General features: G+C 44.1%; 1 protein-coding gene across 8 annotated transcripts in view; it reads right to left on the reverse strand.

The window, feature by feature from the left end:
- The window catches only part of epha7 (eph receptor A7), a 68,150-nt gene extending 55,754 nt beyond the window's left edge, over window positions 1–12,396 (reverse strand). For all 8 annotated transcript variants that reach the window (XM_071533466.1, XM_071533462.1, XM_071533465.1 and 5 more), the window contains exons 1-3: window positions 12,247–12,396; window positions 10,548–10,612; window positions 9,107–9,776 (exon numbers count right to left, since the gene is read on the reverse strand). In XM_071533466.1, coding sequence (XP_071389567.1) covers window positions 9,107–9,776; window positions 10,548–10,612; window positions 12,247–12,340 — 829 coding nt within the window. In that variant the 5' untranslated portion in view covers window positions 12,341–12,396. The remainder of the gene's footprint in view (window positions 1–9,106; window positions 9,777–10,547; window positions 10,613–12,246) is intronic.
- Window positions 12,397–12,767: the final 371 nt, after the last annotated feature.

Here is a 12,767-nt window from a genome sequence, read left to right on the forward strand (position 1 = left end):
GATAGGGAAATGTCTTTATAAATATCAACTATAAACACAGCGGCGGTACGATGGGAAGCCTGTCGTCTGTGGTTTCCAATGTGAATGTTTTCCCCCGGTGTCTCTTCCTCTATCTGCTTGATTTTGACATCCAGTGCTGAGCTGGCCTAGATGCGTAGCTGTGAAAACCTACCGCATTTTCTCCCTCCAACTTGTTGTTTGATCAATTCTATTACACTGCAACTCAATGTTAATACTGCCATAAACGTTCTCAGTCAGCAATTTCAAAATGCCCTGTGTCTAGCTAGATGTTCAGACAACCATGAAATGCTATTTAAAAATCCCACTCTGGGTTTATGTTTTTTGGTTTTACTTTCGGGGCATACGATTAGGACCATGACCACGCGTTATGACTGGAGAAGGATGTCAATAGCTCTCACAGAGCTGATTTCGAATGCATTAATGTAGCCTAAAGGGTACGTGTGTTGCTCTGATTAGATGTGACTTATGTTCTTGCCTCAATAAATAGTAGGCCTGCGTGTGGACATCCATCAAGCTCTGTTTACTGGCATTTTATGCACGCTGAACTATAGCAGCATCTCTTTTATGGACTAAAGCCTGTGGTATTTTCCACTGCAATGTAGGAGGCAGTATATCTTGTGAGTAATTTCACAGCAATGCGGGCGGACCTGGGCGAAATCGTGGCTGAATATATTTCTAATACTTGAAAAAACAAAAGGACTGCTGGATTTATTTTATCTTGCAGGTGATGTGGCTGTACACCTTAAAGGAATACATGATTTATGTATTTAGCTCACTACAGCGGTTGCTAACGTTTTATCATACTATGTATGTTTATCAGACGGCACTAGCTACCTCTGAATCATCTAAACTGCTGCTGATATTCTTGCTGCACATCAGCAGGATGATAAAACAGTTTCTTTGTTGAAATGTTTATTATGGCAAAGAATTATTATTCCTTTATCTATTCAAATACCATATTCAAACATGTTTTGCTTGGGTCTGAGTGATCACAGGAGTAACACTGGAAGCAGCAGGTGTTTTTTTAGAATTCCTCTCCATCTAACGTAGCCCGCTGCACAGCTCTAAATCTCCTTTTTCTTTCAATAAAGCAGGAGAAGCTGAACAGCTGGGTTTTTGCCCGCAGACATGTTAATCTCCCACCTAAGAGAGGCGAGGCGCCTACCCAGCTCCTGGAAACAGTGGCAGAACACACAAAGAAGAGGAAAGAACTGAGGCCCTGCTGGAAATCTCTTCGCGGGACAGAGATAGAGTTTCAATGTCAAACCCCTCCAAACAAGCTAATTTCAAACACCTACACCTCCTGCGGGCGTCAGATGAAGAGGAAGCGAGAACATGGCTACAATGAGGAAGCGAGGGAAAAGAGAAGTCAGATTAAAGGAGCCTATGAAACATCAGTTTAAACGGTTAAAGAATCCGATGTCATATTGTGCCGGATTCTCCCTCCGCCCCACACATACTTGGAATGGCTCTGTCTGCCTGGTGCTACACTCCACACATACAGACAACCAGCCCATTCATTGGAGGTACCTGTGCTTAGCGGGAGATAAGTAGCTTTCCATGAGAAACAAAGAGAAGATTAGCATTCCCTTACACAGTGTTGGAGGGCACGCAGCTTTGCCCTCTAAGCAGGGAAAACCCAAAGGAAGTGCCTGCTTGGTTGTACTGAGCAAAGATCAAAGCCAGCTCCTGATTAACTTATACTAAAATTATAGCTAATGCGACTGCTAGGAAGCTATAACTAATGCTACGGCCAGTAAAGTACTTTTAGTTTGTCCTAAAAGTAGGCCAATTTGGAATTTATTAGCAAAATAATTAACACATCATCGGGTCCAACTCAAACTTTTTTCCTTCCTTTTCATGTTTCAAAATGAGTCAATTGAACTTGCATTGGCAGGGAATTATAATATCTGTGTAATTATATTGTGAGTGAGCATACTGCCTCTTGACAATCATACTTTTGTTTGCTTCAGCTTGTTATCCTCTCTATGAAGCAACTAACTTTAGCCTTGCTCCCTATTATCACAATGTCAAAACTCCAGATCCGGAGAAAAGTGCTAAAAGCTACTCAGCCGAGGTCATCAGCGAATCAGCACATCCGCTGAGGTTATGAGAGAAAAAACAGGAGAAAATATGAAATAATATGATCTCCCTCCAAAAGACAACTGTTTCAGCCGCATTAGATCCGCTGCTGACAGCAATACAAATTATAAACAACAAACTTGAACACCTGTTTCCTCTTTCAGCTCGCTGGATGATTTACTGCATGGATTTGGGGGTGGAAAATGAAGGGCATTTTAAGATTAAATCCATTACATCAGAGCATTTATAGCCTCTCGCTCTGCCTGAGCAGGAACTGTATCTTGTATCCGCACAAAGTATGTCTTCTTCCTAAGAGGCCTCCACTTCTTTAATTTATCATGCGGTGTGAGCTTTTTGAAATGGATTCTCAGTGACATGGAAAATGTCCCTGCCTAATCGTCTTTTGTTTAGTTCATTTAACTCACATGGCAACGGGAGCGAGGGCCCTTAAGGCCAGCCAGGCGGCTACCTTTAATGGAGGAGGTGGTCAGCTCTAAAAGGAGCTCTGCTAAAAGACTCCACAGAAGAGACGAGCCTCTGCTTTCTGGGGATAAAAGCAGAGGGTCCAAAGGTCTGACCGATCCAAAGCCCCCACGCAGCCGGAGCGAAATCAGCACTGAAAATGTCCCCAGTCAGCAACTAAGCATTATCTCTGAATTGTGCCAATGCCTACCAACCCTCCTGACCCAGCCCCCACTCACCCTCCCCCTCCCCATACCCCATCCCCCATCCCAATCCCCCTGGTCCCACTGCTGTGACAGAAAGGCATGGAACAATGTCAAACCAGCCGCTAGTCCCTGCAGCGGCCCGGCCCCTGTGGCCTCCCGACACACAAAGCCGCCGCTTTGCCCTCAGATGCCCATGAGTGCCGGTGCAGATCTGGGCTGCTCTTAAAGGACAATCCATCATCAATTTATGACGCTCAGTGCATTCTAGGAGTTATTTTGTGATGAAGTGTTGTAATTTACTTTCCTGTTGTCCCCACTTTCCTTCTCGCCGCCTCGTCGTCGACTTCTGCTTCGGTTAGTGATGCCCTACATTTCCCAGAATGACTTTCGACAAATCCCCAGAGAAAAAAGGCCGATCTATGTGCTGTGTTCCTGTGGGTGGCGAGAGCGATAGCAATCGTGATAGCGTAGTAAGTTTTTCCAGTCGAAAAAAAAAAAAAAAAAAAGTGAGCGGAGGGAGAACAATGCCGTGCCCGGTTGTTCAAATTACAAAAAGAGCCATCAAAGAGGGAGTTGTATTTCAGTTGTATTTACGCTGCTGAGAACAAGATCCATAAAGGTGGAAGCTGCATTCTGGTCTATTGAGGCCACTGTTGATGGAGAAATTTGTGTCTCGGCCTCTTCTACTATTATGGATTTCTCCCTGTATGATTGTTGAACGTTGGTGCAAAATGGTGAGTCCAGAGAGAAGATCTTGCTCTTTGACTCTGACGGACTGACACCAAAAAATTAACATTTGCTGTTGTTTTTAGAAGATAGATAGACGTCACATCATCTAAGAGTTTAGGGTGGATTTGTGAAGTGACGATCAACAGGCAGCACCCAACTCTCCTGTCAGTGACGCATTCACAATCATGACAATCATGATAATTACACAAACCTAAGCAAACAGGTCAAATTACTGGGTTTGGGTCAGAAGGCTGAGAGTGTACTTAAGATTCTGCCATGGTAACAACTCAGCGTAGACCTTCTCATTGTCTTCCTCACAACAATATATCGCTATATTCCTCTGTGCGGTGCGTTTACTCCGTCTAACCCCTTGTTATGAGAAAAGAGAGTTTATTCTGCTTCTCATTAGTACAGACCAAACCATAGTTCTTTCCTTAGAGGATGCAAAGAACACAAAATGTTTGAAATCGCAATTTGGCGATCTATAATAAACAGTATTCATTTTAATTCCATATCCAATGTCCCTTTTAAATATACACTACCACTTCCAAATGAGAAATAAAAGAAAAAATAAGACGTTTCCCTGGATACAAAGAGGACTTGCTTCGGCTGGTGCCAGGCGGGCTTTCTGTGGGAGCCGAATGGCCTGTCAACACGTCAAATTAAATACAAATGCTTCATTTTCCATACAAAAAACTTTCACTGGGAGGCTCATTTCCATAGTCGGTCGGCTTGTTAAATATTTGCCTCAAAGTCATATTCATAAATTGAACCGCACTGATTCATACGCTTAGCTCAAACATGGAGCAAAGGCAAAGAAACAAAAGACCTGTCATGACTAATTATTTGCTCCGACTGGTTTTCAATTTTATAGATATCATATGGAGATAAAGACGGATCAAAAACAGGACTAAAACACACAACCTAAGCATAGAGAATTGTGCCTGAGAAGGACAACAGACAGCCGATGTCTGGTCACTGGTAATAGGTTTCTCTCTCACCTGTGTTCATAAGCTACGGGAACTGACTCATGCATATATGAATTTAAAGCAGTTGATGGTAAAGCCTAATCCACTCAACAGTTGTAGGGGCACACACCTTGTTCAGAAAACACTATTAGAAGGCACTAGTTCAGCATCAAAATCAAATCTCATGGTGTTATCTTACAAATGCCAGCCAGCCATCTAATGGCTCTTCTTGCTTGATGTTATTTCAAGTCAACAGGGGAAAAAAAAAAAAAAAGCATGAGAGCTATCAGTCATCAGTAAACAGGTCTTGGAATCTGACCCGCCAGTCCAAATTTGAGGCCCTGCGTTACGTCGCATGAATAGACAGAATGCGAGTAAACATTCCTCATTCTCACGCAAACAAAGGCATATGGTGCGATATGTTTGGTAGGAGACTTTGTTAACCCCCAAAAGGGAGACCTTTGTGACTTTGTGTCAGATAGTGTTATTTCCAAGGTGACACAGGGGTCCACATTTGGCTATGCATAAGGTCAGTGAATATTAACTTCATTTACACATGGCTGCAGACGGGCACGGACCCACAATGGAGGCCTGCCTGTTGTGCTTAGTAACGTGAGCGGCCCGGCTGACAGGACACTGTCAAGACGGAAGATGGATGATCGCAGCAGTTGACCCCTGATCGCCAGAAGAGTCACCTCTCCGGCCCCCTCTCTCTGCATGACAAAAGAGCCCTCCCCGCGGAGCGCCGGCCCTCATCTCCACTTGCACTAACAGGTTCAGACATCTCCATCGATCCCGCTTCCATACCTCTTGCAATTCTAAGCTTTGCCCTTTTTAGCTATCCAAACTGTGGCACAGATGTCTTTTTTGTAATTGCTTGCCCGCTGACTGGTTGAGAGGGATGTGATCAGACAGGCGAACTCCATGTCAGAAGACAATGTCTCTGGTGTTTAGTGCTGTGTCCCCGTGGCATGGGGGGTGAAAGTGATATGTGACTGGGCCGGGGGTCTCGCCACCTTAAGAGGCAGCAGGGAGGGCCGTGTTGTCGGAGGAGCTGCCCCTCTGGGAGGCTTCAGACCGCTGGCTCTGTGCTTCAATCTTCCTTTAAGAGGAAAATCAATAACTTATTACATAACTTCACACTTTTTTCCCCACTTACATCCATAGCAGGGAGAGCAGGGCTTAAAATGTGCTTAGGATGGCTCAGCCGCAAGAAAACCTGCTCTTTCTTCCCAAAGATTTGTGTTAAAATCAAAGAGTGCTCTACAACACAGAAGGTATACACCAACATGAACATAATTCAGTGAGAGAGAGTGAATGTGTGTGTTTATATCTGAGTTTTTGTCAATTCGATATCAAGCATTATAGTTTGTTTTTCCCAATCACCCAAATTATACACAAAGCTTTGCCGATCTCTTGTATGAGTCTGTACACTGTCTATCTCGAAATCCTCCTCAAAGTGATCAATTTTAAGACAAGGGGGAACTGTCAGGCATATTGGTAGTAACATCCAGAGCATAGAACACCACATCTGTGTGTGTGACTGCTACCTGCCAGGCCAAACAACAAGGAGGAAAAGCCCTGGGCTGTGGAAGAATGCTACTATTCACAGGAAGCAGACACTGGCAGTGACAAGACAAGCTACCATCCATCACCAAATTATTTCAATCTTGAGTGATTTAGGTCCATTTTGGTCTCCTGTGGATTCCGCGTGCAGCCGTCATTTGCATAATTAAGCTCTGGAGCGGTTGTAAAAGACAGCCATTTGGTGTATTAAATTCACACCTTATCAATCAGGGGAGCGTCAAGATGCATGAGGACCTCCTGACTCTTGGCTTCCTGGCTTCATTTGAAATGCTAAGTGCAGCCTTTCCTGCCCGGGCCGCCTGGTGGCTTCCATACACCTTGGCTGTTGCGGTCAGACCCCGACTGCTAGGCCCGTCCCCCGGGGGCGCGATCATCAATCAGTCTCCGACTAACTTCTGTCCGACTCCCTGACAGCCGAGATGGATGGTGCCAGCGTCTACAGGATGCTGTATCCTCTCATTAATTCTCTTGTTAGCATGTAGCGATAGCAGTAAGATAAGGCATGTTTTATCTGTTTACCCCAGATACAGGCCTCTGCCTTCTGGAGTAAAAAAAAAAGTTAGGGTCAACGGTTAATTATTTCTCAGGCAGTAGTTACTTAGTACCACAATGATGTGATGTGTCAAAATTGGACAACATACATTCCCGGGATTGAGCAAAACAAAGACACCAATGTCTGTCCACAAGGGCCCTCTCTCTCTAAACGACTCAGTGGCTCCATTGCAATGAGTAGCCACCGCTAAACAGGACCAGCGAATGAATGGGCGCTATTTTAACACCACGCAGCGCCTCGCAAAATGAACCCTGTGCAGGCTGCGGGACACTTCAACTGGCCTTTTTCAACACCCATTACACTGAGACCAGTGAGCGGGGCGGCGGGGAGAAGAAGAAGAGTGACATTTACTGCCACAGATTGCCACACAAAGAGTTAAAGAGAGACAGAGACGGGGAGGGAGAGGAGTGAAAGACAAGCGGTCCCTCTTCGCTGACGGTGATGAATGAGTGGATCACAACACGTTTTGGAGGAGGCCTTTGCATCCACAGAGGGGGCTCCTCAAATGACATGACTGACAGCTCAACTCACTTGCTCCACCTGCACCTCCCCTCCCCCACCCCCACCCTGCTTAATATTTCACTAGGCGGCCATGTTATAATCATAGGATCCTGCAGATACTGAAAATAGGACAGTTAAGGACTATCTCTTAGTAAAGGTGCAGCATCAAGACGAGGCACCATCAGACAAATCAACTCAACCGAAAGAAGCTGTACTTTTACAGAGCCAAGAAAAGCTAGTCCAAGGTCCAAGAGGCAGGATCTCACATTTTTTATCGGTCACAGCCACTTGGACTTATTGCACTGGTATTCAGCTGATAGAAATAGTTTGAATAGCTTTTAGATTTGTTCTGGGGAAACTACTGAATGGACAATTTAATGTCAGTAGAGCCGCTAGAAGAACTGCTGATGGTGCACCGTGATTCTCATTTTATTTAGATTAACTACCCCTTAATACAAAGGCCTCCCATGCCTCAGTGGAGATAAAACTCATAAAGGTGCAGTGTCAAGACTGGAAATTGATCCACATACACACTAAGGAACCGTTTTCAGGCATTATACTCAAACGGTAAGCTCACTGTGCAACTGCCTATATCTACAGGTATTTGTTTTAGTTGACAATGAAATCGATTAATTAATACGGGGGGCGCAACAGCCTTCTGTTGTGAGAACATTGAAGGCTTTGAACACAACAATAAGAAAAGGAGCAGGTAGCTTAAATTACTTTGAAGTGCAAAGCCTATTGCCTATTATGTTGCTTTGTTTTCCCGGTGGAAATAAATCACAGGCTTTTTTTTTCACCTAAGGGCACAACTGTATCTTCCATCGATGCATACTAAAATAACAAGAGCAATAAAAAAGGAACTCCATGGGGTTGAATCAGCCATACCCTCTTAACATTAAGACATAGCATAACTTGAGGCAGGCTGCGTTCCTCTAAATTACATGGCCTAATATATTTCATTAACACACCTCCCTCAGTGGGGTCCCTAATGGATGACAGCATGGCATAAAAGCTTGTCTTCCAGGGTCACTAATTTGTTCTTAGACGCATTCCGTTCAATTATTACTGGTTGGTGCTCCTCATAAGCTGCTTAGATTGAGGTTGCCCACTTTGCAAAAAAAAAGCCAGGCTGACAAGGCAGGGCACTTAAGGTCTGTGACCTAAGTCGCCCCCTTTTAATCCATAGTGATTTTTATCTTTCAAGTCAGGTGGCCACTGAAAGTAATCCTTTGAGCAATTAGAGTGACAGAAAACATTTTATTGTTAATTGCCGTGGCACGATCCTGTGCCGCAGTGACACAAAAATCCGAAACCACCGAGGCTGTAATTGCGCTTCCTGTTAGGCTCCTTCATAAATATCCTGAGGCCTAAATGCCACAGTATGGCGGCTATTTGTTTTCCTTCTCTGTCAGGGTCATTTGGCCGGGGCAGAGAGATACTGAAAGATTGGCTGGACTTCCTCTAGACCTGTGTATTCTGCAAGTGATTGTCTTGGCTCGCTGCCAGCAGGAGAGAGAAGTGCTCAAGCTGAGGAGCACGGAGCTAAACTGAAGAGTAAGTTATTATTTAATCCCAGTGTCAACAGAATCACGGCTATAAATTAAGAGCCTGATAATCAAACAATTAACATGGATTCCAATTATTACACTGAGGCTGTCTGGCCTCAATACTTTATCCATCTTTACTGCTGTCAAATCAGCTAGTTTAATCCCATTTGCCAACAAAACTATTCAGCTTTGCCTAAATTGTCATTTACCTGCTTTGCATAATCAAAACACAAATACTCGCCAGTTTATTGCTTGTTTTTCTTGGCTTGCCTTTTCTTGTGTGAAATTCAGGATGCCCCTGACTGATTTCTAAAAGTTAATTCGACAGGAAACAACTCTGGAATTTGCTAATGGCTAAATTTAATTACTAATAGAATAAAATGTTATACTATGACATGATCAAAATTGGAGTTTGTGATGAAGGCGAATAAAAGTGCAACAACTCACGTTCACATGCATCTCCCTTCTGATGAAATCCTGCTTTGCATATACATTTCCCAATGGGCACCAGCCATTCTCCTTCGGCGCTGCAGTGCATCTTGGGAGAGTTCTCGGCCTCCTCCTCGGCGTCGCTCACACACATGCCCTCGACCTCGACCAGCGACGAGAACTCTGATCCCGTCACCGTGTCTGGGAACGTGGCCAGGTTCTCAATGATAGACCAACACTTCTTGTAATAAACTTTGACAGAGACCAGGGCGATACACGCCCCTACATCCTGGAAGGCCAGGTAAAAGCCCCGCCTGGACAGAGGGCCAATTATGCGCACTTCAGTATTCAGCTTCATCTTCCTCTCACCCAGGTCGCCCTGGGTGAAGCTTTCATCTGCTGCGATTGTGTCAATTTTCACGTACTGGCTCTCTCGTAAATTCCTGCCAACCTCCGAATCGGTTTCCTGGTAATACAAGTTGAACGTCTCCTTGCAAGTCCCCACCACACCGGGTAGACTGTTACAATCCCTCAAGGTGAACTTCAGTTCCACAAAAATCCTCTGGGCATCGCCCTTCTCTATCCAGTTAGTCCGAAGCCAGTTATTCTGATTGGGCTCCATGACCTGGCAAACCTGGTATGTGCGAATGGGGGTATAGTTTTCATCCAACCCGCTGATCTCTTCCCACTGAAAGAACAAGACACACATTTAGTCCATTATGGAAAAACTTCTTGAAATGAAATTAACTGACAATAAAATGTGAGTTGGAGTAAAGCCATCAAAATGAGACAGACATAAAGATGTTTAATGATTGGCAATGAAGCCTAAACTAGAGGTAATTACAGTGTAATAAATGTGACAAAGGTGTATAAGTGTGACATTAAGAATAATCCATGAACATTTTTTTGGGCAATTCTACTGATTTCAGACATTGGTGAGAAATGTAGTGCTGTGTGCGCAATATAAAGCACAGAATGAAGGGAGATTATAAAAATGTGATGCAGCAAATACGTTCACCATTAATGTTAGCTGCATTTTAATCATAAAAAAACATACATGAGCCTTTAAACGATGATTATGTTGAATTTATCTGCTTCGCTCACATTTTTTCTTATAAAGTTTCAAGACGCAAAGCCTATTTTAATCATGCAGGCAAGTTGGCAAACTATTCTGGGATGCTTAAGGCCTTTGTGCACTGAATGTCAAAAAAGCTAGAGCTTTGAAACAGCCTTTCACGTACTTTATCTATTATTCTCGCAAATTTGAGAAAGAAAAGTCTGTGAGAACTGAGGAATACACTGCAAGGTACCTCAGCGAGTGTCTCAGATCCCTATGTATATTTAATTCCCACCCAAAAATATTATTATTCATATCACAGATGTGGGACATCAGAGAGCTGGAAAAAGTAGATTGGTAATTCATCCATGTGCCAGTGATGCGGTGATTCTGCAGACTTACCCCATTGGGAGGATAGGAGATCCACTCCAGTTCTGTCTGCTGTGCCTTGGAGTCCAGCAGTATCACTAGTGACAGGGAACGAAGAGGCAGGTGGTTAAATCTCACCGGGCACCGGGGCTGCGTATTACTGATAGGCCACGCATCTATAGCGCATATACCCGTGACCTAATTTCTATAGCAGCAGCTAAAGCAAAACATGCAATAAACCTATATGCTACAGCAGACAGGTCCTGGTGTCTGCAGGTTCACTTTATAACCGCTGACACGGCGCGTAAGGAATGAATACAGACACACACTACAAGCACAGGATACACCAAACATCAATCAGAATATTTTTATATATGAGGGGAATTCATTACGCATAGGATTTAGGCGCATTAAAGTAGTTATTGTGGGTTAATCTTATGTATGGCGACGCAGTCAATTTATTAAAACTAATTTCAAAGTCTTTGTGGTGCAAGTTCTTGCGTTAAGGTCAAAGGAGCGCACCTGTCTCCCTCCCGACGCATACAGGCGGTTATGTTGCGGAATATTTTAAGCTCGAATCGGCCATAAAACTATCCTGAAACCATCTAATTGGTGGCTTGGTCGTTAGGTGGTCATCTGCGCATGGGAAATGCCTTTAATCAAACTCGGACGACGCTTGATTTTTTATCTATCTGGAAGCGTGCGAGAGCGCAAAACGTCAAACACAGCGGAATTTAATAAAATAAAGTTATTAATAGCTATATTCAACAGAAGACAGCTCTCCGAGAAGGGATTCTGCCAGGACGCACCGCCGACGAAATTGCTCCTCTCCCCATCTTATTGGAAACTGTCTGGTATCGAGGTAATTTCCCATCTACGAAATCCCGAGTATAAACACAGGTTTTACAATTCATAGCAGCAATTAAATCCAGTGAAGGTTGAATGCCGCGCTGGGTTATTATGCTATAGTTTTGGTGGTAATCAAAATCAATACCGTGTGATTTTTCCGCAAACAGTCCATATAATTTCATTAATTTAACTATCGACTGCAATCTCATCAATTAAACGTGCCAATTTTCCTGCCCGTGTTCATTTGGAGTTGTTTAAATCCTGGGAGCATTTCTTCTCTTTTCCAGTATTTTAGCGCCTCTGATTCGGGCAACTTCAACGGCGCTGGCAGAAGGCTTCGCATCAGAACAATCTGCTGTATTTTCCTTACAAGAAATAGACTAGACAGGACGAGACGAGGCCACTTTGGAAGAAATAACCCACCGGCTGGGTTTAGACGGCTTACTCCAACGAGCCTGGGACGATCGATCCGCTGATATTACCTCGTTAGTCGTGATAGATTGTAAATCTATAATAAACAGGCTAGTTAGAATGTCCGCGTATTTGCATTAGAATAAAATAAAAACATTTACTTCTGCGTAATCCGTATTCTACAGCGTTTAATTGCCGTGCGTAAAACACCGAGAGGTCGCTGGTAGCAGCGGAGGAGTAGACAGCAGTGTCATCCCCGCACACTGGCTTCATGTAACTGCGCTTGTCATGAAAAAAACATCCATGTTTTTTAAAACTTTTGACATAAACGAAGAGTTAAATAATCGGAAAAGACAGCAAAGCCCTCGCGCTGCTCGGTCCGGACACATCTCAAGGCGACTGGTTCAATTTCGGGGGATGTCATGTCAGTAAACGCGATGGGATGGGAGAGAGTCAAAACTTTATAACTTACCTTCCTTCGCATTCTGTGCTTTCCCAGTGTCTACATAACAACATAAATGAAGGCAAAATGTAATCCACAAACACGGAATCGACGTGGAAACCATGGTGTAGTCGTAAATTTTAATCTAGACCGTACTCGCTTTGCCACCGTTGCGTGTGCTTCCCATTGACGACACTAAACCGGCTCTATGTACAACTATCCGCTGTTCCCCACTCAAATAGCGTCGGCGGCGGCTGGGCGGAGACTGGAGCACAAGTGATGTCACTCAAGATGACTGGCGGCAGAACTGTCCAATCATACCCCGGGGAAATACACGTCACGAATCCCGAGGGCCAATGACAGCGTCGAGGCGGCTATTTGTGAATGCAAGGAGGAGAAAAGGTTGTCACAACTTGGATTAGACATTTTTTGGTTTTCTTGAGGAAAAGGGCAAGGGATGCTTTAGTACAGACACAGACACAGACACACACACACACACTGCAATAGTCTGTGCCAAGAGGATTTTGGATTCAGCTTGGTAGAAATAGCAC

The sequence above is a fragment of the Centroberyx affinis genome, unplaced genomic scaffold (genome assembly GCF_046629955.1).
Source record: "Centroberyx affinis isolate AG114_WGS23_722 - 3 ecotype Tasmania unplaced genomic scaffold, CSIRO-AGI_Caff_v1 ptg002368l_1, whole genome shotgun sequence".
Classification (NCBI taxonomy): domain Eukaryota; kingdom Metazoa; phylum Chordata; class Actinopteri; order Beryciformes; family Berycidae; genus Centroberyx; species Centroberyx affinis.